Source organism: Pholcus phalangioides, unplaced genomic scaffold, assembly GCF_987345545.1.
Source record: "Pholcus phalangioides strain wild (caught in Gottingen) unplaced genomic scaffold, Ppha-v1.0 ptg000172l_1, whole genome shotgun sequence".
Lineage (NCBI taxonomy): Eukaryota > Metazoa > Arthropoda > Arachnida > Araneae > Pholcidae > Pholcus > Pholcus phalangioides.
The window spans coordinates 8,047,325-8,074,474 of record NW_028301637.1 but is presented as its reverse complement, the minus strand read 5'-3'; the positions used below and the strand labels follow the sequence as shown (position 1 = coordinate 8,074,474).

The 27,150-nt window shown below is 41.3% G+C and overlaps 1 protein-coding gene and 1 long non-coding RNA gene across 3 annotated transcripts in view; one reads left to right on the top strand and one right to left on the bottom strand.

Moving 5' to 3' along the window:
• Nucleotides 1–5,225: 5,225 nt before the first annotated feature.
• Nucleotides 5,226–11,636, bottom strand: LOC149063664 (uncharacterized). The gene is made up of 2 exons (XR_016196107.1): nt 11,423–11,636; nt 5,226–9,403 (listed from the first exon to the last, which is right to left on the bottom strand). It is a non-coding gene; the product is annotated as an uncharacterized LOC149063664 (long non-coding RNA).
• An 8,499-nt stretch (nt 11,637–20,135) lies between these two features.
• Nucleotides 20,136–27,150, top strand: part of LOC149063663 (lethal(2) giant larvae protein homolog 1-like) — a 73,510-nt gene continuing 66,495 nt past the window's right edge. The window contains exons 1-3 of one of the 2 annotated variants that reach the window (XM_089255767.1): nt 20,136–20,318; nt 24,842–24,945; nt 25,053–25,150. In XM_089255767.1, coding sequence (XP_089111893.1) covers nt 24,862–24,945; nt 25,053–25,150 — 182 coding nt within the window. In that variant the 5' untranslated portion in view covers nt 20,136–20,318; nt 24,842–24,861. The remainder of the gene's footprint in view (nt 20,319–24,841; nt 24,946–25,052; nt 25,151–27,150) is intronic. The other variant, XM_089255768.1, reaches the window with a different exon arrangement.

Sequence of the window (27,150 nt, the reverse complement as noted above, 5' to 3'; positions counted from 1 at the left end):
TTATTCCATGAGTCGCGCAGGAAGTTGCCATATTGACTAACTTAGACCCGGTTTGTATGTCCCTCAAAGAAAGGGAGATGTCACGTGATCTAAAAAGCCTCATTGAAGAAAACCCGGGCAGCGCCGGGTATTATAGCTCGTATGAAATATTCTTAATGGATCTTACTCGGTGCGCCAAAAACGAGAAAAACCTTTCGATAGTTTGTGGGCACCTGAACTAACATTCCCGTAATGATAAATCCCTTACAGAGCTACTTCAGTGATGTCTGAATGTTTCACGGATCTTTCAAGTGTTCAGAAAATGTTTTCGGGCTGCTTAAGCGCTCTGAAACTATAGCAACGCATCACTCAAGTGATCCGTAATCATGCCACGGATCACTTAAATAATCTAGGAATGTGCCGGGGGTAACTTGAGTGATGTAGAACCGCACTGGGGGGCCGCTTTAGTGCTCTAAAATTGTGCCACATGTCACTCAAGGGATCTCTAAATGTGCCACGGATCGTTCAAGTGTTCTGGAACTGTGTCGCGGGCTACTTAAGTGATCTCAAAATGTGTCACGGGCAACTTTAAATGCCCTGGAATTATGCCACGGTTCATATTTAAGCGATCTGCAAAAATATGCCGCTTAGTTCATTTTTACAAAATTGGATATGAGGGGCCAAGCCACATCAGATAACCTTCAGGGCCACATTTGGTCCGCGGGTGAAGGGTTTACCATATAATGGCTTAAAGGGTGGGTCGCAACCAATTTCTTGAAGAGAAATTTCGAGGTCTTACCCTTTAAATAGCATTGAAATTAATAGAAATCGATTATAATAACATATAATTTCGAAAGAAAATACTTTTATAATTTTTTTAATGTTTTTTACATTAAAAAAAAATTCCGTCAAGGAGGAGGGGGGGGGGCGCACGAGCCCCTTATGCCCCCTCTCGCGTACGTTTCTGATCCCACCAATATGCGTTAGAAGGTGGGCAGTGCCAACACCCCCTAAAGAAGAGGGGGGGGGGTGGCAGTGCTGACGAAATTTACCTGATAAGTGGGAGGGGGGGGGGGGTCAAAAATGGATAAAAATTTGCTGACGTAATACTTGAATGGCCCCTGTTTTCACTGTGAGGAGACAATAAATTAAGTTGTAGTCTTCTGAAACGCCCATCAAACTCAACTTGAAACGGAAAATTTCTGTATCACCAATTGTCATTAACACCAATGTCAGAAAATTTGATTAAAATACACTGATTTAAATATTTTTAAATATGGTCACTCATCTAAAATGTTATGTCTGAATGGTTGACTGACTGAAATGGAGCTTTGTAGGGGGGTAACGGGCGTCTTATGAATGTGCCCTTCATAAAGGGCACGGCTCCAGACGCGATGGAATCTCCATTTCGAAATTTGAGTTTGATGTGAGGTGAAAAAGTGTATGAATGTAAGTGTTGTGTGTGGGGAAATATTTTTTTTTTTGGTGAATTACATTTCACTCTATAGTGATTTAATGTAGCCACTGGTGATTTTTCGGCAATTTTAACGATAGTTGGCAACTTTACTTACTTTAGTTACATCTTTGATAAGTTTTGTGGCTATAATTGGCAGCTATAATTGCCTTCGACAATTATTTTTGGCTGTAATTCGTAACTTACCTTAGGCAATTATCGCCAAAAAAAAAAACTGTCAATGTCCCATATGGATCCCGATTTCCCGTAGTTTTTATGAATGGAAAATGTTAAGTTTTTACTTAACTGATACTTTTTCTCTACCAGAACAGCTTTCGGCGGGCCGGAGGGTGTGTGTGCCTTTGCTGTAGAGTCAGTTGAAAAAAAGCTCGCCATCATCCACAAACTGTTGGGGAACTGAAATATCTGTGATGTACAGGGTGGTCAGAAAGTTTCCTTGCTGGTGTTATTCAAGTATTACGTCGGCATCGATGGGAGGGGGAGGGGGGGGGGAGGTTCGGGTTTGCTGACATTTGATGACAAGGGGGGGGGGTGTTGAATGATGTTTACGTCATCAACCACCCTTTATAAAACTTTATAAAAATATGAAATATTCTTAATTGGCATCTTACTGGTTGGACATTGACCTAGTTTTTGGTACCCTTTCGCTAGTTTGTGGGCATCTGAACATTTTCCCTATTGATAAGTCCTCAATAGAGCCACTTCAGTGATCTCTAAATGTTCCACGGATTCTTCATGTGAGCTGAAAATGTATCGCGCAGCACTCAAGTGATCTATAATTATGCCGCGGATCACTTAAATTAAGTAACCTACGAATGAGCCGCGGATCATTTAAGTAATCTGGAAATGTGCCGCGAGTAACTTGAGTGGTGTAGAACTGCACTGGCGGCCGCTTAAGTGCTCTAAAACTGTGCTACATGTCACTCAAGGGATCTCTAAATGTGCCACGGACCACTTTAGTTTCTGGAACTTCGTCACGGGTCAATTAAGTGACCTGTGAATGTGTGATGGGCCTGCTTGAGTGATCTGAAAATGCGCCACGGACAGCACCGTCTTAACGCAACCGGGCACGGTCCGGGCGCTTCAGATACAAATACAACACCACAACAGGCAAAATGCCCAACGAGGTGGCTGATAAAAAGATGCCCATAAAAATATGGTTGTCATATGTTTCAAAAATACAGCAACCCAATTAAAAATGCAATTAACACAAATTACAAACAATATGTACACATGATAAAATATTATACAATGCCCATAAAGAATACTTATGGTTGTCTTATTCTAAGAATGGATAGCTTCTCGATATACCCCAACATGTTTATCGTATTTCTTTTTAAACGTGTCAATTGTGTTACAATTTACTACCTCCGGGGGTAAGCTATTCCATTTATTAACAGCCCTATTAGAGAAAAATTCCCTGCGACACCATAGCCTTGCATTACTGGTGTCCCCTTGTAAAAGCAGTCGATTGGCGGTGTACTAAAAGTTCATGGTCCATCCTATCCATCCCATTGAAAATTTCGAACACTTCGATCATATCTCCTCGACACCTGCGTTCATCCAATGTAAACATATTCAAAAAATGAAGTCTCTCTTCATAACTCAAGTCCCGTGTACCAATAAGGACACGCGTAGCTCTTCTCTGCACCCCTTCAACCAAGTCTATGTCCCTCTGTAGGTATGGTCTCCAAAACCTTACAGCATTCTCCAGTCCAGGATGAACTAAACCTCGAAAAAGCGGAAGAATGACTTTATGAGAACACGAAGAGACCTTTTTGAAAATGAGACCAAGCATTCTACTCGATTTTTTGACCACCGCTGAACAATGTTCAGAAAACTTAAGCCGCTCGTCAATGAGAATTCCCAAATCGATGACCCTAGTTGCATCCGGGATAGTGACACCATTCAACTCGTAAGAGAACCGTGGGTCGATCGAACCAAAATGAGCGACCATGCACTTATCAACGCTAAACGTCATGCTCCATTCATTTTCCCATGCTGCAATCCTGTTTAAGTTGGTCTGGAGCAACTCCCTGTCGTTTTGATTCCCGATTACCCCCATTAGCTTCACATCATCTGCGAATTTGCTGGTAATCCCATCGATACCCTGATCGAGATTATCGATAAAAAGTGAAAAAAGTATGGGGCCAAGGACATTTCCTTGAGGAACTCCACTTGTGACGTCTGTCCAACCAGAGAATTCCCCGTTCACCATAACTCGTTGTGACCTATCTCTTAACCACGATTCTATCCAATTCAGCAAGTTGCTCCCAATTCCAATCTCGTGTAAACGCTTCAAGAGTTTACCATGTTGGACACGATCGAATGCCTTCTGGAAATCAAGGTAAACAACATCTACATTTTTGCCCTTACCCAAAGCCTTCGTCACCCCCTGCCACACAAAAACGAGAACCGGTTGAAATTTTCGAAAATCGGCCAGGTGGGGCCTCAGAAAAATCACTTGGCCCGGGAGCCCATGATGTCCTTAAGACGGCTCTGCCACGGACCGCTTTACTGCTCTTGTACCACGGGTAACTTAAGCTATCCACAAATTTACCGCTTGGTTAATTTTTACGAAATTAAGTTTAAAGTGGCGGGTCACATCAGATAACCCCGAGTAAAAAAGGTAAAAGGGACCGGGGTGTGGGGTTGCACCAAAATTACTTGAGCGCGTAGGGCTTTCATTAGGGTTAATCCGGTTCTGAGTATCTGGAATGAATTAAACGGTTTGCCACAGAAACCTATCGAAAATCGATCGCGTTCTGGCTAACGAACGTGATTCTGCTACAAATTATCTTTGTTTGACAAGGTATCACTGTATTTTGGTATCTATCTCACGAATAGGCGATAAATATGGTAGCCTCGTGCTAACCTTAGCGCGTGTTAAAAAAGGAAAGGGGGAAAAAAAGTAAAAGAGAAAACTAAGGGAAAAAATGAAAGAGTTAAACAGTATAATAAAGTTCATAAGAATGTGGGTAGGTACAAAGTTAGTTTTAACTTTTCACCCTCACCCTATCTCTGTTCTGTTTTACTATTATAAGAAAGATACATCGAATATGGAAAAAAATATCCCTATCGTGATGTACAGAAAACCAAGAGGGAAAAGTATAGGGTTGCAACATGCGATGATGAAGAGAGGGAAAAAGAAAACAGGGAGAGTGTGTGTGTGTTTGAATTTATTCCACTGGCATTTGGACGCAGTATTACGTCATTGATCGTAGAGTGGTTAAGGAAGACGAATGGAAATTTTTTTTAATCTCTCTCAGGGGAAATTTCGGAAGTTTAGAGAAGGGGGTAGATGTAGATTGTTGAAGCTCGAAGTCTCTCTGTGAGGGAGGAAAGGGTGCGTGTTTTGGAAGCTGATGCACAAAATACCAAGTTTTGAAATTCCCTTCAATAGTTTATAAAGCAGACATCTTCAACCCGTTGCTCACGAGCATCACCGTGCTCCCCGAAGCACCTAGAGTGCTCGATGCTAGTGTCCGATTTTGTGCTCGCGAGCAATTGTTCAACGTTCCAATCAAACACCTTGTGCAAACTGCACTCAAGGCATGCATTCGTGTGCCAAACTTGAAGTAATGGTGCTCTTCTTTTGATCATTGGTACAGGCAGTGCTCGCGACTAGGAAAAGGTTGAAGACCTCCGTTATAAAGTATCGAACCCACCGGTCTTGAAAGGAAGATGCATTTTTTTTCCCATTTTCTCCTTTCATAGAAATAATATTATTAATGGAAAATTAATGAAAGAGAGCCGGTATTACCCATCGACACCTTTTGTTAAATATCATTGACATCTTTATTATACAAATACAAATTTAATTTTCAACTACATGCAGCGAGGTGGCTGCAAAAAAAGAAATGAATGACATATCTGAAATATAATCTTCGTCTCGCACCTTTATATAATATCTATGTACAATCAGATCAGCGATTCACATTTTTGCATACAATATTCGTGCTCGGAGCAACAACCCCCAACAGAAATAGCTCTCGAACATTCGAAAATCACGAGAACAGAGCTGATATTTCTACGTGATAGAAAAACACCTGAAACATTTGTATGTCATTTTACTTGAAAATACACCATTTCAACTACCCAATTGCATTCCACATACGCATTACAAAGAGAGCATGAATCATTTTCATTACAAGTAGTCATTTCGGGTATCATCAACTAAACTCAATACCATGTAATCGTGTCTCTCTCTTCGATATCAATACATCCCAATATATTCAACGTCAACACAAAAAAAAAAATGAATGGCAACATTCATCAATTGAACTCCGGAAAACGTCAACGTATATGAACATATATATATACTCAAGCATTTTAATAACATTCTTCTAATAAAAGATATATGTATACATATTTCATTACATTGCGAGTAAATACTCATATGATATCATGCATGCATTTCTATAGAATAAGATACATCAATTATGGGCATTCTTCATCTCCGCATGAAACCAATAACAATCCAAGTTATATTAACGATCAATTACGCCATTTACATGATGCATTCATGTTTTGAAACCTGACATTAGGCATGAATAAACTCTGTGTATCGATTTGTCAGTTATAGTAAATAGCATGTCAATAACGTTACGGTCTCTGTGAGTGATTTTATTAGCTACGCAAGCATATTGCTCATCTCAGCAAGCATTAATCATCTATCAAAGCTTTCTGAATATTAATTACCACCCATTATATAAATAGGAGCAATTCATGGATATATATCCGGAAAATATCTTTCAATTTCCATTAGATGCCATATAATTGACTCATATGGGGGTATTCGGCAACGCACAACACAAACATAAAAGCTGCCAGGCCGAATGTCGCTTCTTCTGGAAAATTCTACCAGAAGCATTCCTACTCCCCGATTGAATCTAGATTCAGCCAATCTAATTAAATAATCAGCTATATATTAAAACTATATATCACGTGGTTGACTATTAAACATCTGCCTGATCATTTGCAACCGCATTTCTCTAAATCGCATCTAATCTGCATCTGAATCGAATTCTGAAACGTTCTAACATAAATAACGATAGGAAAGAACCTCTAATTTGCATACAGAAATGAAGTTATGCAAAAATGAACAAACACTGACTTATAATGAACGCAGTCAATGTAATATAAGGAGCTGAGATCCAGCTAGCATGAATTACAATGTTGCTATACGAACCCATCATGACACTCGATTGTCTTGGGAGTGATTTTACTAATGCCCATATTTCTGGAATAATTCCGTAATGTAATGGAAAAGACCATGTTGAAATTGCTTTAGAAACATGGGTGCTGACCATTGTTTTACTTTCTGTGGTCAGGAATTTGAGTGGCCATCGAGTCGAAATATGTAAATTAGAGTTTGTCATCGTTGTGTTCGAATCGAAAACCTCACTACGGAGTCCATTAATTAAAGTGGATGGAGGCACCAGATCAACACTCGATGAATTTTCTCAAGATTCACTCGCTCGTATATAGCATTGAGTGCAGTTGAGCTAATAGACCATTTAAAATTAAGAGTATCAGCTCTTTTGGGAATATCATGAGAACATTTTCTCTTGAGTTTAGAGGAAAGCTATTTCAATAATCATGGCCGAAACATCACCTTCGAATAACCATAGACGAAGCATCTACTTCGAAAATTCATTGCAGAAACATCATCTTCGGACAAACACAGTTGAAACTCCTCGTTATAATGATCATGGGACGATTCACCATCAAATCACGGCCAAATTACCTTTGAATAATTATGACCGAGTCACCTTCGAATAACCATGGCCGAAACTTCCCTTTCGAATAATCATAGCCGGAACTACTTCGAATAATCACGGATGAAACACCTCCTTTAAATAATCATGGTCGAATCACACTCGGATAATCATAGCCGATTCACATTCAAATAATCATTGGCCGAATCACACTCGGATAATAATTGGCCGATTCACATTCAAATAATAATACGCCGATTCACATTCAAATAATAATTGGCCGATTCACACTCAAATAATCATTGGCCGAATCACACTCGGATAATCATGGCCGATTCACACTCAAATAATCATTGGCCGAATCACACTCGGGTAATCATGGCCGATTCACACTCAAATAATCATTGGCCGAATCACACTCGGGTAATCATGGCCGATTCACACTCAAATAATCATTGGCTGATTCACACTCAAATAATCATTGGCTGATTCACACTCAAATAATCATTGGCTGATTCACACTCAAATAATCATTGGCCGATTCACACTCAGATAATCATGGCCGAATCACACTTGGATAATCATGGCCAACAACACCAAGCATGGCCCCCTCTGTCGTTTGCGGGATATAAACAGTTCACCTTGATAATCATGGCCGATTCACACTCAAATAATCATTGGCCGAATCACACTCAGATAATCATGGCCGATACAACTCCTTCGATTAATCAAGGCCGAAACTTCCCTTTTGAATAATCATGGCAGAATCACCCTTAGTAAGCATGGCTAAAACATCTTCAAATAATCATAGTCGGAACAACTTCGAATAACCAGGGATGAAACACCTCCTTTGAATAATCATGGCTGAATCACACTCAGATATTCATGTCCGAATAACACTCGGATAATCATTGGTCGAATCACACCACTACCTCCTATATACATGTATATATGTATATAGAAGGATAGTATAAGGAAGAATATATGTATGTAGGAAGTAGTGATCACACTCGGATAATCATAGCCGAATAATAGTACGATTATCATGGCAGAGAATGGGCAAATGTTTCACAAAAATGGGCAAATTTAGAGATGCTACTAGAGGAATATCAAAATCGGATATTTAACATATACAATGCTTTGTCAAAATGAGTTCGATTTCGATGTCGCAGGCCCATCTTTTAATCGTGAATCTGCCTGACATATCTCGACCAATGTAATGCTCTATCAGCAATACCCATACAGTCCATTAAAATTTGCATGGCATTTTGTGTTAACCAAATTAATAACCTCCCTCGGTACGTATAGCCGGAATTATGAATTAATTTAACAACAGGTTTCCTGTCGGACAACGGTGAGGGTATTTCGCAAAAGAATAATTATGAAAAAGGAATGTATCCAAAATTATTCGAGAATTGAGAACCAATATTGCACCCCCGAATTGGATCCCTTCCAGAGAAGCTCCTCATACTTCTCCTCACAGCTTCATAGAACAACAACAAATGCTCGAACGGTTCTGAACAAACCGGATCATTTCAGAAATGTTCCAACCTCATTTGATGTTCGTTTGTGGCTCTTCAACCACCAAACGAAACAGAAGCATGTCGATTCGCATGTTCATTGCGAGTTTGTGCCGAATTTCTGTTTCAAACGTATAAAAAAAACGCGTATTATCTCTACCGCTGCGGACAATCTTCAGAAAACGATAAAATCAGCCTGATGAGTCTGAATTTGAAGGTTTTTGATTGAACTGTATCATCATTATTTTATGCTATTGTGTTGGGGCAAAATTTCATTAATTAGGCATTGATTACTGAAATACGAGGTAAATTATTACCATTATTATTATTATTTAGAAATCCTGCGGATCATGAGCCACCGCGGATTATACGCAGGAACATACGGTGTTTGAAAACAATATTCATAGCCAGAAAGATGGCTGACTTGAACGGACACTTCAAGCCATTCAAGTCGAATATACGAATACGTGTATTGGCTGATCAACACTGGCAGAAAAATATCATTTCGAAGCAGATATAGTTCAGGAATCTTCAGGTTTTTAGTTCTCATTGACTGGGATTAAAACAGCTTCGGAACTGGAAATGCTTCGTCAGACAACGGTGTGTATGTTGTGTTTGAAGGATGCGTCGCCATATGTTCTCTCCGACGTATCTTACATATCCGACATATTTCCTACAGAAGAGAGTGTTGATGCACCTGTTGGATGGACCTGAAAACAACGAATTCATTAAAAATCATGATAGTATTGTACGATCTTTTTTAAATCTCTGTTGTGCGGTCGTGTGTGGACATCAGGTTCGAATCCTGGTGGTCGGTTTTGAAATCTGTTTCCTGTAGTTTTCATTATTTCAAGAAGCTAATGCGAGACGCGGTGTATCCCATTTGCAGAAGTTCTCCGCAGGAAATAGGTGCGCGATACGCAGGGCCGTCATAAGAACATCAAGGGGCCAAGTGGTTTTTTCTGAGGCCCTACCTGGTAAATTCTAGAAATTTTTTAAAAGATTTCATTTTTGTGAGGCCCTTTTCCTCTTGATGCTCCCGGGACGTGCCCGGATGGGCCCATGCGTTAAGACGGCACTGACGATACGTACGTAGTGTCCCACTATCGACTGACGGTTTCCAAACGGGAATAGCAAGAAAATGGCGACGGATATTAAAGCTATTCTCGCGGAATATAAACGTGAAAGAGTCTGGAATTTTTCATATAAGTCCTTTATGTTGCAAGGTTACGTATAGTTATAAAAAAAATTAAGTTTTTATACGGATACACCGTGTACCCATAAACCCAATGAGAAAGTTGTTGACCTGTATCTCCTGATGCAAAAAAAATTTCCACGTTTCAAAGTTCAATATTCGCAGGGATATGTGAATTCAAAATCGATGGAAGAAATTGTGGAAAAGAAAAAACGTTGTTGGTTAATTTTTGCTGTGTGTGACATCAAAGTGATTGACCTAGGGAGCAAGTGAATTACCAGACTAATGAGAGAGTGATCGAGTGCCATGGTGAGTGACCTGGTGATCAAGTGACTTAATGAATAATTGAGTGACCTAGTGAGTGAGTGACAGAGAGAGTGATCGAGTGCCATGGTGAGTGACCTGGTGATCAAGTGACTTAATGAATAATTGAGTGACCTAGTGAGTGAGTGACAGAGAGAGTGATCGAGTGCCATGGTGAGTGACCTGGTGATCAAGTGACTTAATGAATAATTGAGTGACCTAGTGAGTGAGTGACAGAGAGAGTGATCGAGTGCCATGGTGAGTGACCTGGTGATCAAGTGACTTAATGAATAATTGAGTGACCTAGTGAGTGAGTGACAGAGAGAGTGATCGAGTGCCATGGTGAGTGACCTGGTGATCAAGTGACTTAATGAATAATTGAGTGACCTAGTGAGTGAGTGACAGAGAGAGTGATCGAGTGCCATGGTGAGTGACCTGGTGATCAAGTGACTTAATGAATAATTGAGTGACCTAGTGAGTGAGTGACAGAGGGAGTGACCCAGTGAGTGAGTGATAGAATGGGCTACCCAGTGAGTGAGCTAGCTCTTGTGACAGGCCAGTTTTGCTCATTCATTCACTCATTTCCTCACGTGATCATTCATTCACTCATTTGCTCACGTGAACATTCATTCATTCACTCATTTGCTCACGTGAACATTCATTCATTCACTCATTTGCTCACGTGAACATTCATTCATTCACTCATTTGCTCATGTGAACATTCATTCATTCACTCATTTGCTCACGTGAACATTCATTCATTCACTCTTTTCCTCACGCCATCATTCACTCATTTCCTCACGTGATCATTCATTCACTCATTTGCTCACGTGAACATTCATTCATTCACTCATTTCCTCACGCCATCATTCACTCATTTCCTCACGTGATCATTCATTCACTCATTTGCTCACGTGAACATTCATTCATTCACTCATTTCCTCACGCCATCATTCATTCATTCACTCATGTTTGAACTGATGTCGGTGAATTTTCCATTCGGTGAATTGTTGGTCGATGAATTTGCACCGGCGTGAATTTTCCTGGCGGTGAATTTTCTGTCGTTAAATTTTCCTCTTGATTTCCGTGAATTTCCTCATCGTGAATTGTTATCTGTGAATTTTCCGGACAAGCATGAGAAATACTTTCAAAAAATCGAACAAATAACACTGGAAAAGCACTACAGACAATTACTTTTAATTAAGTAAGCAGAGTAACGAGTTATACTTACATACATCACTGAAGTTCTGAAGAGATGATCCACTTCAGGCGTGTCTACGGAAGTTTCTTCTGGAAGCTCTGGATTCATGTAGTTACTGAGAGGATGCGGAAAACAAACCATGTCTCGATGAGGCAGACGTTGCCGTTTTTATTCAAGTTTATGGACCAGCAGGTGCGACAGTTTCCCACAAGGAGCGCCATTAACTAAATTGCGTTTACTTCTTAACGATTGTTCGATTCAGTTCCCTAATAATAGACAATGCGGAATGATGTACGATTTCATTTGAAGCTCGCAAATAACAACAGGTGAGATGTTTCTTAAGGACACGTAAGCAATGCGGAACAATGGCCTCACCTGTCGCTGTTCGTGGGCAAAAAAGAATAATGGATGAGCCATTGTAATGATTCCGGGAAATATCGTCACGTTATTGCTTGAGCTACGTGTCATAAAATAATTCGAATTTCTATCACGTAGTCTTCTCCGTATGGCGAATTTTTCTGGTCACCCAAGGGCAAGGGGTATGGCTCCCACAAGGGGTGGGCTGGCAAGGCTCCAGCCCTGGGGCCCGGGACGATTTTCATTATTTTTTTGTCTTTTTTTATGCTATAACTCCATCATAAAGGGCCCCGCAAAAGATTCCAGCCTAGGGGCCCTACTCCAGGATGTGGGGGACATGGCAAGGGGTCAAAGAGTGCGGCTACTTCATTAATTTGAAAGCGTGTCACGGGCCACATAAGTGGTCTGCAAATGTGGCGTGGACTTTTTTTGCGTGATGTGAAACAGCGGCCCGGGTTACATAATTGGTCTGTAAATGTGCCGCAGGTCACAAGTGATCGGAAAATGTGCCGCGGGCTTTTTACGTGATTTGAAACAGCGGCCCGGGTCACTTAAATGATCTGTAATTATGCCGTGAATCACTAAGTGGCCTGTAATGTATCACGGTTCACGTAGTGGCTCGCGGCACATTCTTACTTCACTTAAAAGTGACCCGCGGCACATTCTTACTTCACTTAAAACTGACCCGAGGCACCTTTCCAGATCACTTAAGAGACTCGTGACACATTCCTAGACCACTAAAGTGACCGGCGGCACACTCTCAGACCACCGGGTTCGAATCCCACCGTCGCCACAATGGTGGTAGGCTGGAGTTGATTTTCTGTGGTTCCCAACTCCGAAGTGCGAATGCGGGCCGATCTCCCCGTTAAAAAGTCGCGCCGCAGAGAGCAACAGCACTACAACGCTACAAGTGTTCAATCATTACACTTCCATAGCGGCACTAATTCACGCATGGCACTATATACGCAATCAACTATTAGGTCACACGCACACTCACACTTCCGGAACAACTCAGAGGGTAGTAAATTGCCCATTGCAATAGACCGGAGTTGTGATCGGTTTGAAAGAAAGAAAGGCCCTCTCTGAGGTCCAATATTTGCATGCATAGGGACCTCGGTGAGAGACAGGCTGACATGGTTGTAGCTCCAGAAGTTCGACTTTTTTAAATTTTTTGCAAGTTAAATTTACTGACAAATATCAATGTGGAGTCCAACAGTGAAGAACAAAAATGGTCACTAGTGGGCATTGGCGTACGCAAAGGGATGTTTGGGGTCCTAACCCCCCCCTCAAGTGTTATTTTGCAGGAAAAAAACGTAAACCCCCCCCCCCTTGAGAAGAGAAAAAAAAAATTTAAACCCTCCTTAGAAAATTCTGCGTACGCCTATGCTGGTGGGGGTATGCCTACCTGTCAGTGACTTCTGCAACACTTTCACAGGTTTTTTTGAAACCACTTACTTGATATCTCACCCTGCCCCCCGATTGAAAACCAGAGGCCCTTTACCTGAGGGTAATTTGAAGCAGGGGTGCACAGTTTTTTCAGTCCGCGGACCAGATACGCGGTATTTCTGCCCCTCGCGGACCAGAAACGTGAATATATAGGGAGGTGTCATACGACCCGACTATTACGGGATATTCCCGTTATGTTGGCCATCCCAGCTGACAACTTTATTTGTCTTTGGCAAACTTTTGCCAAAAATGACAACTTTACTTGCCTTTGACAATATTGAACGAATTTTTAATTGGGTTGCTGCATTTTAGAAATGTGTGACATCCATATTTGTTATGTGGGCGCCTCCTTTTCTCTTTGGTTGGGCATTTTGCCTGTTGTGGCCCCCCCCCCCTTGTGTTTGTATATTTGTATTTTGGCTCTAATTACCAACTTTACTTACAATTTTTTTCCTTTTTTTGCGACAATTGGTGATATCCTGTATGGATACTGATGTCCCGTATTTTTATGAATATGGTCAGCCTACGCATTTGTCGTGTAGTGTGTATTAATATTTTCTACCGGAACACCTTTTGCGGCCCGGAAGTTTACCCATGACTGGTCGCATTTCGATAGTAATGCTGTTTATACCTTACTAATGTTAATTTTCCGTACACAAACAATAGCTGTTAAAATATTGAAGCAAACTTGACAATTCACTATTATACGTATTTATTACTCAAAAAATATATTTGTCAATATCATATTATATTGAAATTTTCTATGCGGGACACCAAACAAAAACCGGTTATCAGTTTCAATCGAAGAGTCACAACAGTTGTATTCGCAGTTCGACAGGTGACAGCAGTAGTTCCAGTTCACTGATGTTTACATGTGTGCTATAATATAAGCCCCGTTCACATGCACAATAAAACATCCCGGGAAGTTCCCGGTAACGGGGATTTTCGCTATAGACCGTTCACATGACGTTAAGTTTATGCCGGTAATTCCCCTCTTCTTCCGGAAGTCGCCACTGGTTACGTAGGTTGAACGGAAGTGATTGATTCAAGATGGTTGACGAAGGAACTTATAGCAGTTTTCGCGGCGCAAAGGATTATGGGAGAGAAGGTAGGTGTTGACCTCCAATCCACCCCAAGAAAGATGGGCTTTTTTTGATGAGCTTCTCTCCCACCTTTTTCTTCCCTACGAGGGTAAAAAAGTTGTCATGCCGGTAATTACCACCAAAGCGACCCCCAATCTTGCACATGTGAACGGGGCTTTATATACATACAGTATATACAGGGTGATTCAAAACTCAACGTACAAACTTTTAGGGGAGGTGGAAAACACAAAAACAAAACAGAATCACATGGGAATGAATGACCGGAAACCCCCAACCTGATCAGTTGGAGCATAAACAAAGATGCACAAATGAAAAGACAATAATCTGTGGAAAAACTCTTTATTTAGCAATACTTTACACGAGGACAGTACGTGTACACGTTAAGTTTCGCACCATCCGCAGTTATGCAAAAAAAGTGAAACACATTCCTATATGATTCTGTTTAGTTTTTGTGTTTTCTACCTCCCCTAAAAGTTTGTACGTAGAGTTTTGAATCACCCTGTATACAGACCGACAAACTCAGAGAATTGTTAGTAGGCATCAAGAGCAACAATTATTGCAATGGAACATGGTGTTGCAAACCACGTTAAGAGGGTGGAAATCGTGAAAAACGCATGCAGGCTCTTAGTCCATACGAGACGAGAGGTGGATGTCAGTTGACCGCTGAATGGGTTCCGTGGGTTCGCTCACCATATCTGACGTAAGCAGCGTCGCGAAACGCATTCGCTGGAGGTAGGATCACGCGCTGCGGACGACATCAAAAGCATATCTGGTATCTTCGAGCGCGTCCGGGAATCGTTTTTACGTCATTGTAGACTATGCAATGACGTCATTGCATAGGGCGCCACTTCCAACAACTCTTGTAAAAATTAACTAAATAAATCTTTTTGTAGTTATTATTGTAGTTTTTGTCGTTCCAGCGTGGCGTCGAAACTTGCATGCGTTTTCACCCTCTCAACGTGGTTTGTGACACCATGTTCCATTGCAATTTTTATTCCGCTTGATGTCTACTAACAACCCCCAGAGTCTGTCGATCCATTAACAGAACACCCTGTATACTGTACTGTTAACTTATTTTCAGTATTTTCTAGAAGGCACATTCTTTCTGATAAAATTTTATTTTTTCCCGTTTAGGGACCGTTCAAGTATTACGTCATCATCGATGGGGGGGGGAAGGGGGTTTCCGATTTGCTGACTTTTGATGACAAGGGGGGAAGGGGCGTTTTGGATAATGCTTACGTCATCAACCACCCTTTATGAAAATATGAGTTAGGATTCAGAGGGGCAGACCTGATGATGAAATTTTGCTGAGAGGGGGGGGGGGAAGGGGGGCAGCGTTTTGCTGACTTTTGCTGACAAGGGGGGGAGGGGGTCAAAAATGGCTAAAAATTTGCTTACGTAATACTTGAACGGCGCCTTAATGGTTATGAACAAAGTAACTCAGAAAGGCACCATATTCTCATGGTGAATAAGATTTCAAACTATGACCGTTTAGGGGCTGTTCAAGTATTACGTCAGCAAATTTTTAGCCATTTTTGACCCCACCTCTTGTCAGCAAAATTTCCCTCTTTTTAATCCCTCAAACCCAATTTTGTAAAAATGAACTAAGCGGCACATTTACAGATCGCTTAAATGACCCGCGACACAGTTCCAGAACACTTAAACAATCCATGGCACATTTAGAGATCCCCTTGAGTGACGTGTGGCACAATTTTAAAGCACTTAAGCGGCCGCCAGTGCAGTTCTACACCACTCAAGTTACCCGCGAAACAGTCCCAGATAATTTAAGTGATCCGTGGCGTAATTATGGATCACTTGAGTGATGCGTTGCACATTTCCAGAGCACTTTAGCAGCCCGGACACATTTCCATAGGTGCCAATTCAGACTTGAAAAATCTGTAGTTTATCCCCGTGATAACACACACAGTCCGCATCAAAGAAAACATATTAAACAAATAAAAGAGAAAAACCGGGGAATTTCGGTAGGTGTGACCATATATAAAGGCCCGATTTTCCGGGACGCATTTTCGGCTGTCCCGATTTTTTTAGCTATAATTAGCCACTTTGCTAGCTTTTGACATCATATTTGGCAACAATTATCAATTTTTCGTACTTGAAATCCTGATTCCCCATATTTTTCTTCAGGAAATGGGGCCAGCCTGAAATTGCAAGGACTGAAAGAGTATTTTCTTTAGGGATTTTCCATTCACACAAACAAAGCTCAATTTGATGACTTTTAGGGATTTGGTAAGAACTTCTTCCCTAAATGCGTAATATAGATGAAATAAAACCATAAAGTCAATATCCTGCGGATGGCAATACAATGGTCAAGAGATAGGTTTCAGTATTATAGGGGGAGAGAGAGAGAGAAAAGAAGAATACGGAGCGGCTATTACGTAATCTTTGAAGGGGGGGGCCCTTTAAGTAAGTGGCCATAAAATTAGGGAGTGTTGATGATGGAGGCAAAAGAGCATGTTTTGTACATTTAAATGGATAAAGCGCCCGTTTCCCTTTTCTATTATTATTATCATTATTATTGGACAGGAAACTGGAACTCACCCGCTTCTTAGCAATGGCTATCGACGTCATAGCAATCGGGAACGCTCTGATGTCTGTATCGGATGGGGAGCGGGGCGCGTCTGGTAATAAAAGTAAAAAAAAAAAAGTCAAAATGACTGCTCTTGGCCGTTCTAGGTGTATAAACGTCGATGAATCCCGCACACAACCTTCAATGTCTTCAATTTTTGTGCACACAGATAAGTACAGAAATAATGAAAAGCCACCGAGAATTGAGTGTGTGCCGTCAAACACTGCCGGAATCATAACTTTTCCAAAATCAAAAACCGTCAAAATGACTGCTCCGGCCGTTCTAGAGTTAAATAGCTACAAATACCGACCTACCAATTTTCATACGTAATCTCATCAAAATTTTAACCAAATCAACTTGTCCATGGCACTTCAGGCACCCGAGCCGTGGCATCACCAGAGCCGTCTTAAGAGCATCGTGGGCCACGGGCCATATGATTTTCCTGAGACCCTACCAGACAAATTTTCGAAAATTTCAACCATATCTAATTTTTGTGAGGTCTTTTCTCCTGAGGCCACCGGGCCGCGCCCGGGTGCGCCCATGCCTTAAGACAGCACTGGGCATCACAGGGTCAAGGCAAAATGATTTTTCTGAATCTCCCCACCCCTACTCACCTAAAAATATTTTCTCTTACCAATTTGCATACTTACTTTCGGAAATTCTAATCAGATCTAATTGTCACGAGGCCCTTGGGGCCATACGTTAAGGTTAATAACAAAGGGGACGGGTGGAGGGGGGGGGGGACAGGACCAGTTCTAGAAATTTTGACACCTGAGGCAAATAATTTTTTGCCACTCCTTAGATACGACTATCTGAAAAGAGTTTTTTCGTCACGTCTATTACCCTAATACAGTGGTTCTCAAAGTGTGGGTCGTTAACCTCTGAGAAGAGGCGAATCACACTTAGGATTTAGAGCATTGGTTTTTTAAATTTTGTTACCTGAGGCTCCTTTGCCGTGACAACGTTTATCCGTGGCTACCCAGGAGTCCAAAAAAAAAGCACTAAATAGGCAATCATAAATGTCAACAGCTCACTGCGATGTCCTTTGACAAAGGTTGGCGACGTTCCTAGAAGCCGCGGCGCACACTTTGAGAAACAGTAGTCTAATCCCATAGAAAATACACAGACAATGAATAACCCCAAAATATAAGTTGTTCGTTGTCGGAGACAAACTTGGCATTAATATAGTGTCGACGTTTTTGGCGATATCTTGGGCTGTCAAAAGGGGAAATAAGTCGGGACAAAACAAGCCAAATGTAATAATATTTTTTTCTCTTTTTTTTTGGAGCATCGTGAAGAAAAATGGCATAAAGCTGGTGGTTTTGTTTATATCACCTTGTTCGCAAGAAGAGGAGTCCATGAGATGATTCCCATAACAGACTGAAGGAGAGCACATATAGGTATACAGCAGTAGCTCTCAAACTTTCCTCCCCCGCGGCTACCTTGCCTTAACGATCGTCCACGGCTCCCCAGAGCAGCCTTAACAAAGAATCACTTCGAAGCAACAAATAGGCACATATGAATATCGCAAGCTCACCGCGACGTCCTTGACGAAGTTTGGTGACGCCCCTAGGAGCCGCGATGCGCACTTTGAGAACCCCCGGTATACAAAAACGAGCAATCTAAACATTCCTGAGCCGAACAAGCACCCCGCTAGAGCCTTTGCTTGCGCTTATTATTTACCCACTCGTGCTTTCCCGTGGGCGGAGATACGGGCAGCATCAAAGGTGAAGTCGACTGATCTAATGCATGTATGTATAGATGAAGTCACATCATCATCATCGTGCCCCCTCCCCCAGACTTCCAAGTCCTGAGATAGATGGCAGCACTGAAAAACCATACTCAACACTAGATGCGCACTCAGACTGTTAGGTACACACACTTCCAGCAAAACTCACTAGGTAGTAAATTGCCCATGGTGATAGACCTGAGTTGTTCTCGGTTTAAGAGAGAGAGACTTCCAAGTCTATCTCCGCCTATATGTGCTCTCCCCGCAAAATGATTCTGATGTGCAAAAATCTGCGAGAGTGGAAACACCGTCATAACTAATTTGTCATAAAAAATGCCACCCCCTGTAATCATGCCGCCCTAGGCCGCTGCCTCGTTGCCTTATGCTGGCACCGGCCCTCGGGGGGGGGGGGGGGGAGGCAACAAACTCACTTGAGTACTTAAGGCCATCATATGGGTTAAGCCGGCCCTGAGGGTTTTTAGTGCATATTTTGGGTTTTTAAGTGTGTATTTTAGCATTTTTAAGTGTGTATTTTAGCATTTTTAAGTGTGTATTTTAGCATTTTTAAGTGTGTATTTTAGCATTTTTAAGTGCACATTTTGGCATTTTTTATTGCATATTTTAAAAACAAATTCGGCCAGAGTGCATATAATCCGTTCTCTAATGATAACCATTGGTTATGCACAGAAGCTGTTATAAAAGTTCACGCAGGGTCGTCTTAAGGACCCTCCCGGGCCAAGTGACTTTACTGAGGCCGATGGACGGAGATACGGGGGCATGGGGGGGGGCAATGACCCCCCCCCCCAGCGACAAGAGGTAAAGCAACGAATTTAATGTATTTGCGTATATATGAATTGACATCATCATGCCCCCCCCCAGCAAACGTCGTCGTGCCTCCCCCAGACTTTCAAGTCTATCTTCGCCTATGCTGAGACCCTACCTATTAATTATCGAAAAATTCAAGTACTTGTCAATTTCTGAGGCCCCCTCTTCTCTTGATGCCCCCAGGCCGTGCTCGGGGGGCCATGCAGGTGCATGGTCACCCGGGCAAGCCGGCATTTTGGTGCCCCTTGTAATGTAGAAGAAGCACTTAAAGGGTGAATTCGGCTCCCCCTTCTGGTTCAGCGCCCTTGGCACCAGAGCCGTCGGTCCGCCCCTCCCCCAGTTACGACCCTGGGACCATGACAGCACTGAATTCACGCTAGAAGTCTTCGGAGCCCGAGAACGAATTAATTAATTGTTTTTTGCATTCATTCCTACAGGGAAAATTATTTCGGTTTGCGAACTAAGGAACGAATTAAGTTCGTAAACCGAGGGTTGTGTGACTGTTTTGAATCCGAATGTCCCGTATTTTTCTTGAGGAAGTATGGTCAGCTTATACAAGACTGTGATGTGTACCGTTTTTTTTTTCATTGATTTCGGGATCCCCACATTCTGGACGTAAACATATGGTCAACATTTTACGAATCTCTTTTGAAGTAGCCGATTGTAAACAACAAAAAAAATCTCGTCTGGTACCAAAAAGTGATAGACTGACTGGGGGAAATTGAGTGTTTGTTTTGTTTAGCGGAAGGTCGAAATTGAATGAAATTTATTTAGTTTTGATTTATTCCGCCTTTGATACGACCGATGACTAATAATTTCGATTGATTTATTTAGCCGAGAACCTGGTTTCGACTGGAAACAGTACATGTGTTTGATTTGGTTGGTTGCTGACATAGTTTCTTTGTTTGCGTCATTTTTAAAATTTAATTAGTTATTTTGATTAGTTTTAAAGTTTTATCCTAGGCATTGAATCAAAGCATTGTTTGTGTGTTAAATTTAGTTACTGTGTGTTTTCAGGTTCTAGTTAAATCGCCAACTCCATGGCTCCAGTGTAAAATGAGTCATTGCCCTTTTGACGGGGGAGGGGAGGCTCTAGCTTGGAAGCTCCCTATGTACAGTCGAATCCCGTTATAACGAACTCCAAGACGCCGGAGAAATCACTTCGTTACAACGAGGTTCCGTTATAAAGGAATTTCAGATTTTTTGCATTGTTACTATGTAAACTTATCTAGAGTGATTGGAAGAGTGTTCGTTAAAATGAGATTTTCGCTATAACGGTATTCGTTAAAACGGGATTCGACTGTATAATATATGTGCCCCATTTTCTATTTTAAATAAATTTACAAAAAGTCAATGTAAAAAGGGGAGAGGAGGGGGGGGGGCTGTAATGTGTATTAGTGATTGCGCTTAGAAGACTAAGTGTTCAAAAGTAAGCATATCCAGTGGTCACAGGTGCTGACATGAGGAAAACATTTGAGGCGCTGAAAGCTGATGGTCATCCCATATATACACCCATTGCCATAAAAATTTGCACACCCAGAAGTCGTCAAAATGAAACGAAATTTTACACATGTAAGTACTACGTTGATATAAGTAAGTGATTAGAAAATCCAAGAAAAAGGATAATTTATTGCAGAAAAAAGTACAGATGAACAGAAGTTTTAGTACTCTGTTGGACCCCCCTCTAGTGCGAATGCACGATGCGATACGAGCGGGCATTGAGGCATACAAGTTCCGTATGATGTCCTGCGACATCTCGTTCCACAGTTGCTGTAAATGCGCCTCTAGTTCCACCAACCTTGTAGGGTGTCCTACTTGCCGTCCCAAATGATCCCAGATATGCTCGATTGGTGACAAATCTGGGGATAGAGCAGGCCAGGGAAGGGTGGTAATGTGGTGGAGGCAGTCTTGTGACATCCTTGCTGTGTGTGGCCTAGCATTGTTTTGTTGAAAAATGGCTCCTGGGAGCCCTGCCATGAGTGGCAACACATGTGGCTGAAGGATGTTATGGACGTACCGCTGGGCTGTCATTGTGCCATGGATCAATATTAGGGGTGACAGTGTATCTTAAGCAATAGCACCCCATGCCATGACACCAGCTGTGGGAGCGGTGTGCCGCTGTAAAGCGAAGGCAGGATTGAAGCGTTCACCGCGGGGCCTCCACACACGAACACGATTGTCATCACTGCTGAAGTTGAATCTCGATTCGTTGCTGAAGACGACCTGGTTCCATTCCGATGCAGTCCAATCCCGTCGGGCTCGACACCACTCCAAACGGAGGCGTTGGTGGGTGAGTGTCATTGGCAGCACACGTCATGGGTGCCGCAATACCAGATGTCCTTCAGCCAGGCACCTTGCGATGGTTTGGGAAGACACAGGGGCCCGTAGTGAAGCTGCTGCCTGTGTCTGGATAGCGGCCAATGAGGCAGTTGGCTCTGCGCATGCGTTTCGGATGATGTGACGGTCTTCTCGACGACTGGTCTGTCGAGGGCGTCCTGAACCTGGTTGCCGTGTAAATGACGTCTCTTCTCTCCACTGGTCCCAACACCTCCTCACAGTAAAATCAGAATGGCTTAGTTGACGAGCTACTCGCCGAGCTGACCACCCAGCTTCCATCATCCCGATGATTCTTCCCCTATCGAACTCTGACAACTGCTCATATGGTCTTCGACGGCGGCGTAACGGCATGTCTACCTCAGTATTTCCTTTGCAAATGATTAAATACACTCCAGCAAACTCTGCTTACCTGTTTTATACTCCAAGGAGAACGAAGTTCAACGCCCTCTAGTGGCATTATGCAATGCGCAATCACGCTGCATTTCTAATCATTTGCATATCTGCCCAACATGTACCTTCAGGCCAACTTTCGTTTCGATCCCACAATTATTTCTTGGTGCGCAAATTTTTATGGCAATGAGTATATATGGGACTCAAGTGCATATGCAGGAGAAGGAAGGTGCAATGCGTTTTTTTTCAGAAATTGGGGCTCAAAGAGCCTCGGCCCCTAGGTTCCGTGGCCTATGCCAGTGGCTGTCACTGGATTGATTCTTGATATCTGATTCTATCCGATTCCAGATTACTTTGCAAAATGAGGTTGAATGACTATACAAGGTTTTTCTATTTCTTCGCCAACTATTGCTGGACAATTGTACGAGATTTCCAATTTGTTCTCCAGATATTGCTAGGTGATTGTATTAAGATTCTTGATTTCTTCCCAAACTATTGGCAAATATTGTATAAGATTCTCAATCTTTTTGCCAGTTATTGTTATATGATTATACAAGATTCTCGATTTCTTCACCAATTGTTGTTGGACCATTATTTTATGATTATAAAAGATTCTCTATTCTTTGCTAATTATATCTAGATGATTATTCAAGATTCTATATTTCTTTCCCAACTATTGCCAAGTATTATACAAGATTGTCAGTTTTATCGCCAACTATCGCTGGATAATTGTGCAAGGTTCTCAATTTCGTTGCCAACTATTGTGGGACGAATGCACAAGATTTGAATTTCTTCAACTATTTTTATTGTTAGATGTTCATGTAGGATTTTCTATTTTTTTTTATCAACTATTGCTAGATAATTATGCAAGATTTTTTATTTCTACACTAGCAAAAATACCCAGCGCTTCCCAGGTTTTCTTCGATTGCTAGGAGGATTGAAAAAGTGACATACCATTATAAAGGAATAAACTTTTATAAGCGTTAAAGAAGTGACAAACCATTGTAAAGGCATATACATGTCTGTAACGCATTGTTAGGAAACCACGGTAACCAGAGTAAAGATTCCACAAAAGTGACTGTTGGGGCCCAGGAACTATTGTTGCCTGACAGTTTTTCGCCCATATCGTGCATTTGCCCAGCTCTGACGAACTTTTAAAGTAGCCTATGGTTCAATCCCAGTCCTGTTTGGTATATGTGCAAAATTTGGTGACTATCGATCTGAAATTATAGATTTGTATAAAGAACAAACATACATACATACTTTCACATATGAAAGATTATACAAGATTATAGATTTCTTCACCAGCTATTGCTAGACGATAACATTTTTGCTTTCTTTGCCAAGTGTTGCTGAATTATTATACAAGATTCTTGATTTATTCGCCAATTCTTATTCCAAACGATTGATAGATTATCAACTGGAACTAATCATACTACATTGTTTACTGAGAGTGTCCCTTCATTTCCTGTCTCATCCATCTTTTTGTGCACTTCGATGTCTCCATAAGGTGACGTTAGATCAGATGTGTCTGGTCTTTAGGGTTCAGGATGTCAACCTATGATCATCTTCAGCGGGTAGTATCAGTTATGATGGGAGAAATATTATCTATGAAGCAGTTGTTCTACACATTTTATGCTTTGAGTACCTACTGGAAGTACGGGGTGATTATAAAAAAACTATCCCGACATATAACTATCATACCATTCACAGAAACTGAATGAAATTTTGGCATAAGGTATTTTGAGATATGCGCTGAAGAATGATATGGAAAACAACAGTGTCACTAACAGTTACGGTTACAGTGAGAAAATTTCGAAAATATCAAATGGCAACACCAAGTTTTTTGTATTGGAATGCGACCTCCATACTAAAAAACACTAAATAGCGTTGGAATGGCACCTGTAGCACAAAAATCCCCGGAGCTAGGCAAGGAAAAAGTAAAAAGGACTTTGTCATGCACCAGAGCATTAATGTTCGTTTCATTCGTCACACCGTTTCTTCGGCTGAGATCCCAGCCTGATTAGTCCTCCACAAGGTCATGTGGAAAATTTGTGAAACACAATAAAATGCTTTATCTTATGCTGCTTCTCTGTCCTTATTGGTTGTCCTCACTTTTAGCCTATGTACTGCCGGTGATTTTCATGCTACAGTTGCCGTTCGAACGCTATTTAGGGTTTTTCACAATGGAGATCACATTCCAATACAAAAAACTTGGTGTTGCCATTTGATATTTTCGAAATTTTCTCACTGTAACCGTAACTGTTAGAGTGACACTGTTGTTTTCCATATCATTCTTGAGCGCATACCTCAAAATACCTTATGCCAAAATTTCATTCAGTTTCTGTGAATGGTATGATAGTTAGGGGCCCATATGTCGGGATAGTTTTTTTATAATCACCCTGTACGTAGAAAGCTTGTGAACCATAGATCAGTGTTTCTCAACCTTTTCTTCTTCTACTAAAATCTCTTCATTGAGACACAGTGATGGGACATAATGTAATTAGATTGAGTCATCTGCTCTTTGTATGTCTCGTCAAATTTTAAGTGATGTGTATGTGCATAGAAACACATTTTTATTACAGATCAAATTATGGTCTAATTGAAAAATTTGTTGTCGCTCGATATCATGATTTTTGATACATCAAGTGTCCATTAATAATGTTTCATTTCAGAGGATCATATAAGTACGAAAATGTTCAAGTTCAAAGTGAATAAGAGCCTGCAGTTCAACGGGGAAACTTCGAAAAACCAGGAAGAGTATTTCAATCTATCAAAAGTATGCTCTCTTTTAAATATGATTCCCCTATTTTTTTAAATAATATTGTTCACTTTTTTTTTCCCAACCTTAAAACAATCAATATTTAATGTTCTATTCCTTTTCAGATTTGTACATTTGGTTTCCCGCATAAGCCAACAGCACTTGCATGGGATCCACATCTCTCCATAATGGCTATAGGAACCTATTCGGGCTGTGTTAAAATGTATCCTTTAATTTTGAATGGTGCTTTTGACGGTTATTGACTGTGACAGTTTTTTATTTATTTTCGTACAAAGTTGTAGAGAGTGTGCGTTAAATTTTCCTCACCTCGTAATAAAAATTACTTTTTTTTTAAATTTCTGATATAAAGTTGAAACACATTAAGACGAAGTCAAAAAAACACTGATAATATATTGTAATAAGTAACCAAACAAAGGTAGTTAGTGAAAGACGTTCATATACAGTTGCCAGACTATCCGGCCTAATATGGTGGAAGGTTGGGCCGGATAACAGAAAAGACGGGTAGGCTGAAGTTCTATAAATGCTCATTTCCTACCCCCCCCCCCTACCATACCATCGAAAACAACCATTTTAATACCAAAAACTGCTCCTATTCATATTTTGCAAGCTTTTGGCCAGTACTTTATACATAAAGGTAATGCTTTTATACATGAACCTATATGTTACTGTCAAAGCCCGAAGTTGGCCACTTCGTGAATTGGCCAGCCTAGTTGAACATCAGCCAATGCAAGAAAGTCGTAGACCTACTTTCGCCATGCTTTGGCCAGATTCTTATATATCCATTTCCCTAAAATGTTGAAATGTTGGCATATTTTTTGTTATAATTATGGCCATTTATTTTTTTTTATAATTAGCCATAGACAGGGCCGTAACTAAGCTGCCAGCCTCCGAGCTGAATAAGGGGCCCCCAGAGAAATTAACACTTATTTTGCATAATAACCCTTTAAGGGGCTCCCAAGAAGGCATGCTACAGCCCTGTTCAGTGCACATGAGCTCCAAGGAAAGATTGAGAAATTCGTTACCTCTCTGGTCTGGGGCGTTCGCCAGGAAAGTGAAAGGACATGGGTTCGATTCCCCGCAAGGGCAGTTGAATTTTCTCTCTTTCCTAAATATATCTTTTGTATTAGCCAGCTATTAAAAACCTTCGTATGGATAGTGGAGAGTGACATCATCCTCAGATATGACACCAACTGGTTGCAGTGTCAGAAATTGTGAGCTTTGGCCTGAGTTAGGTCCAACCGTCCATGTACGGTCCCGTTCACAGTGCACACGAGCTCCAAGTAAAGATTGAGATAATCATTACCTTTGTAGTGTAGTGATCTAGGGTGTTAACTGGCTAAGTGAAAGGATGTGGGTTCAATTCTCGCAAGGGCAGTTGAATTTTCTTTTTCGTAAATATATCTTTGCATCAGCTATCTTAAAAACCTTCATATTCTAACTTTCTCAAACATTGGCCAGCTGTTGGCAACCCCTGGTATATATCATTGGCAGAGTTGCTAGCTGCTATGGATTGTTCGTAGTCTCTACAGATGGCCGCAATAAACTACGAAGCTACGAGAGACACACTCAATGCTACGGAAATTAGTTTAAAATAGATCAGGTCTTTGAGTTTCTTACGGTGTTTTGCTTATTTTTATTATTATTTTTAATTGCACCGATCTTTACCATAACGATGAATTCCTATACGCATGTGAAAGAGTTAGAGAGAAGAAAAACTCTGAGCCGATTTGTTTTGTCTGTGCACTGAAAGCAATCTGTAAAGCAGCATCTAAAACCAGCAGTTCTACTTGAGGCTCAAACGACTGTTCCACAACCGACCGAAGTGTGTGTGGGGAAATGTTCAGCACGTGACGTGAAATACTGCCTTTAAGGTCAAGTAAAGTTCTTGAATTGTCACGACTTACCAGATGTTTCAAATGCCCGCCAAAGCCAAAAATCACATGGATCAAGGTCTGGATCAGGAGGCCATAGATTAGGGAAGTGCCAACTGATATGTTCTTCTGTAAAATGTGTTTTAAGAACATTCTTAACACACTGCAATGTGTGGAGGAGCTCGGTCTTGCATAAAGATTTTGTCTGCAAGGCAGTGACGTGCTTCCAGAGCTGGAAAAATTTCATCCTGTAATAGCAATGCATATCGCTTCCCAGTGATCGAACATGCCTACGTTATACTCGTAGCTTCTGTCCCCCACTTAGACCATT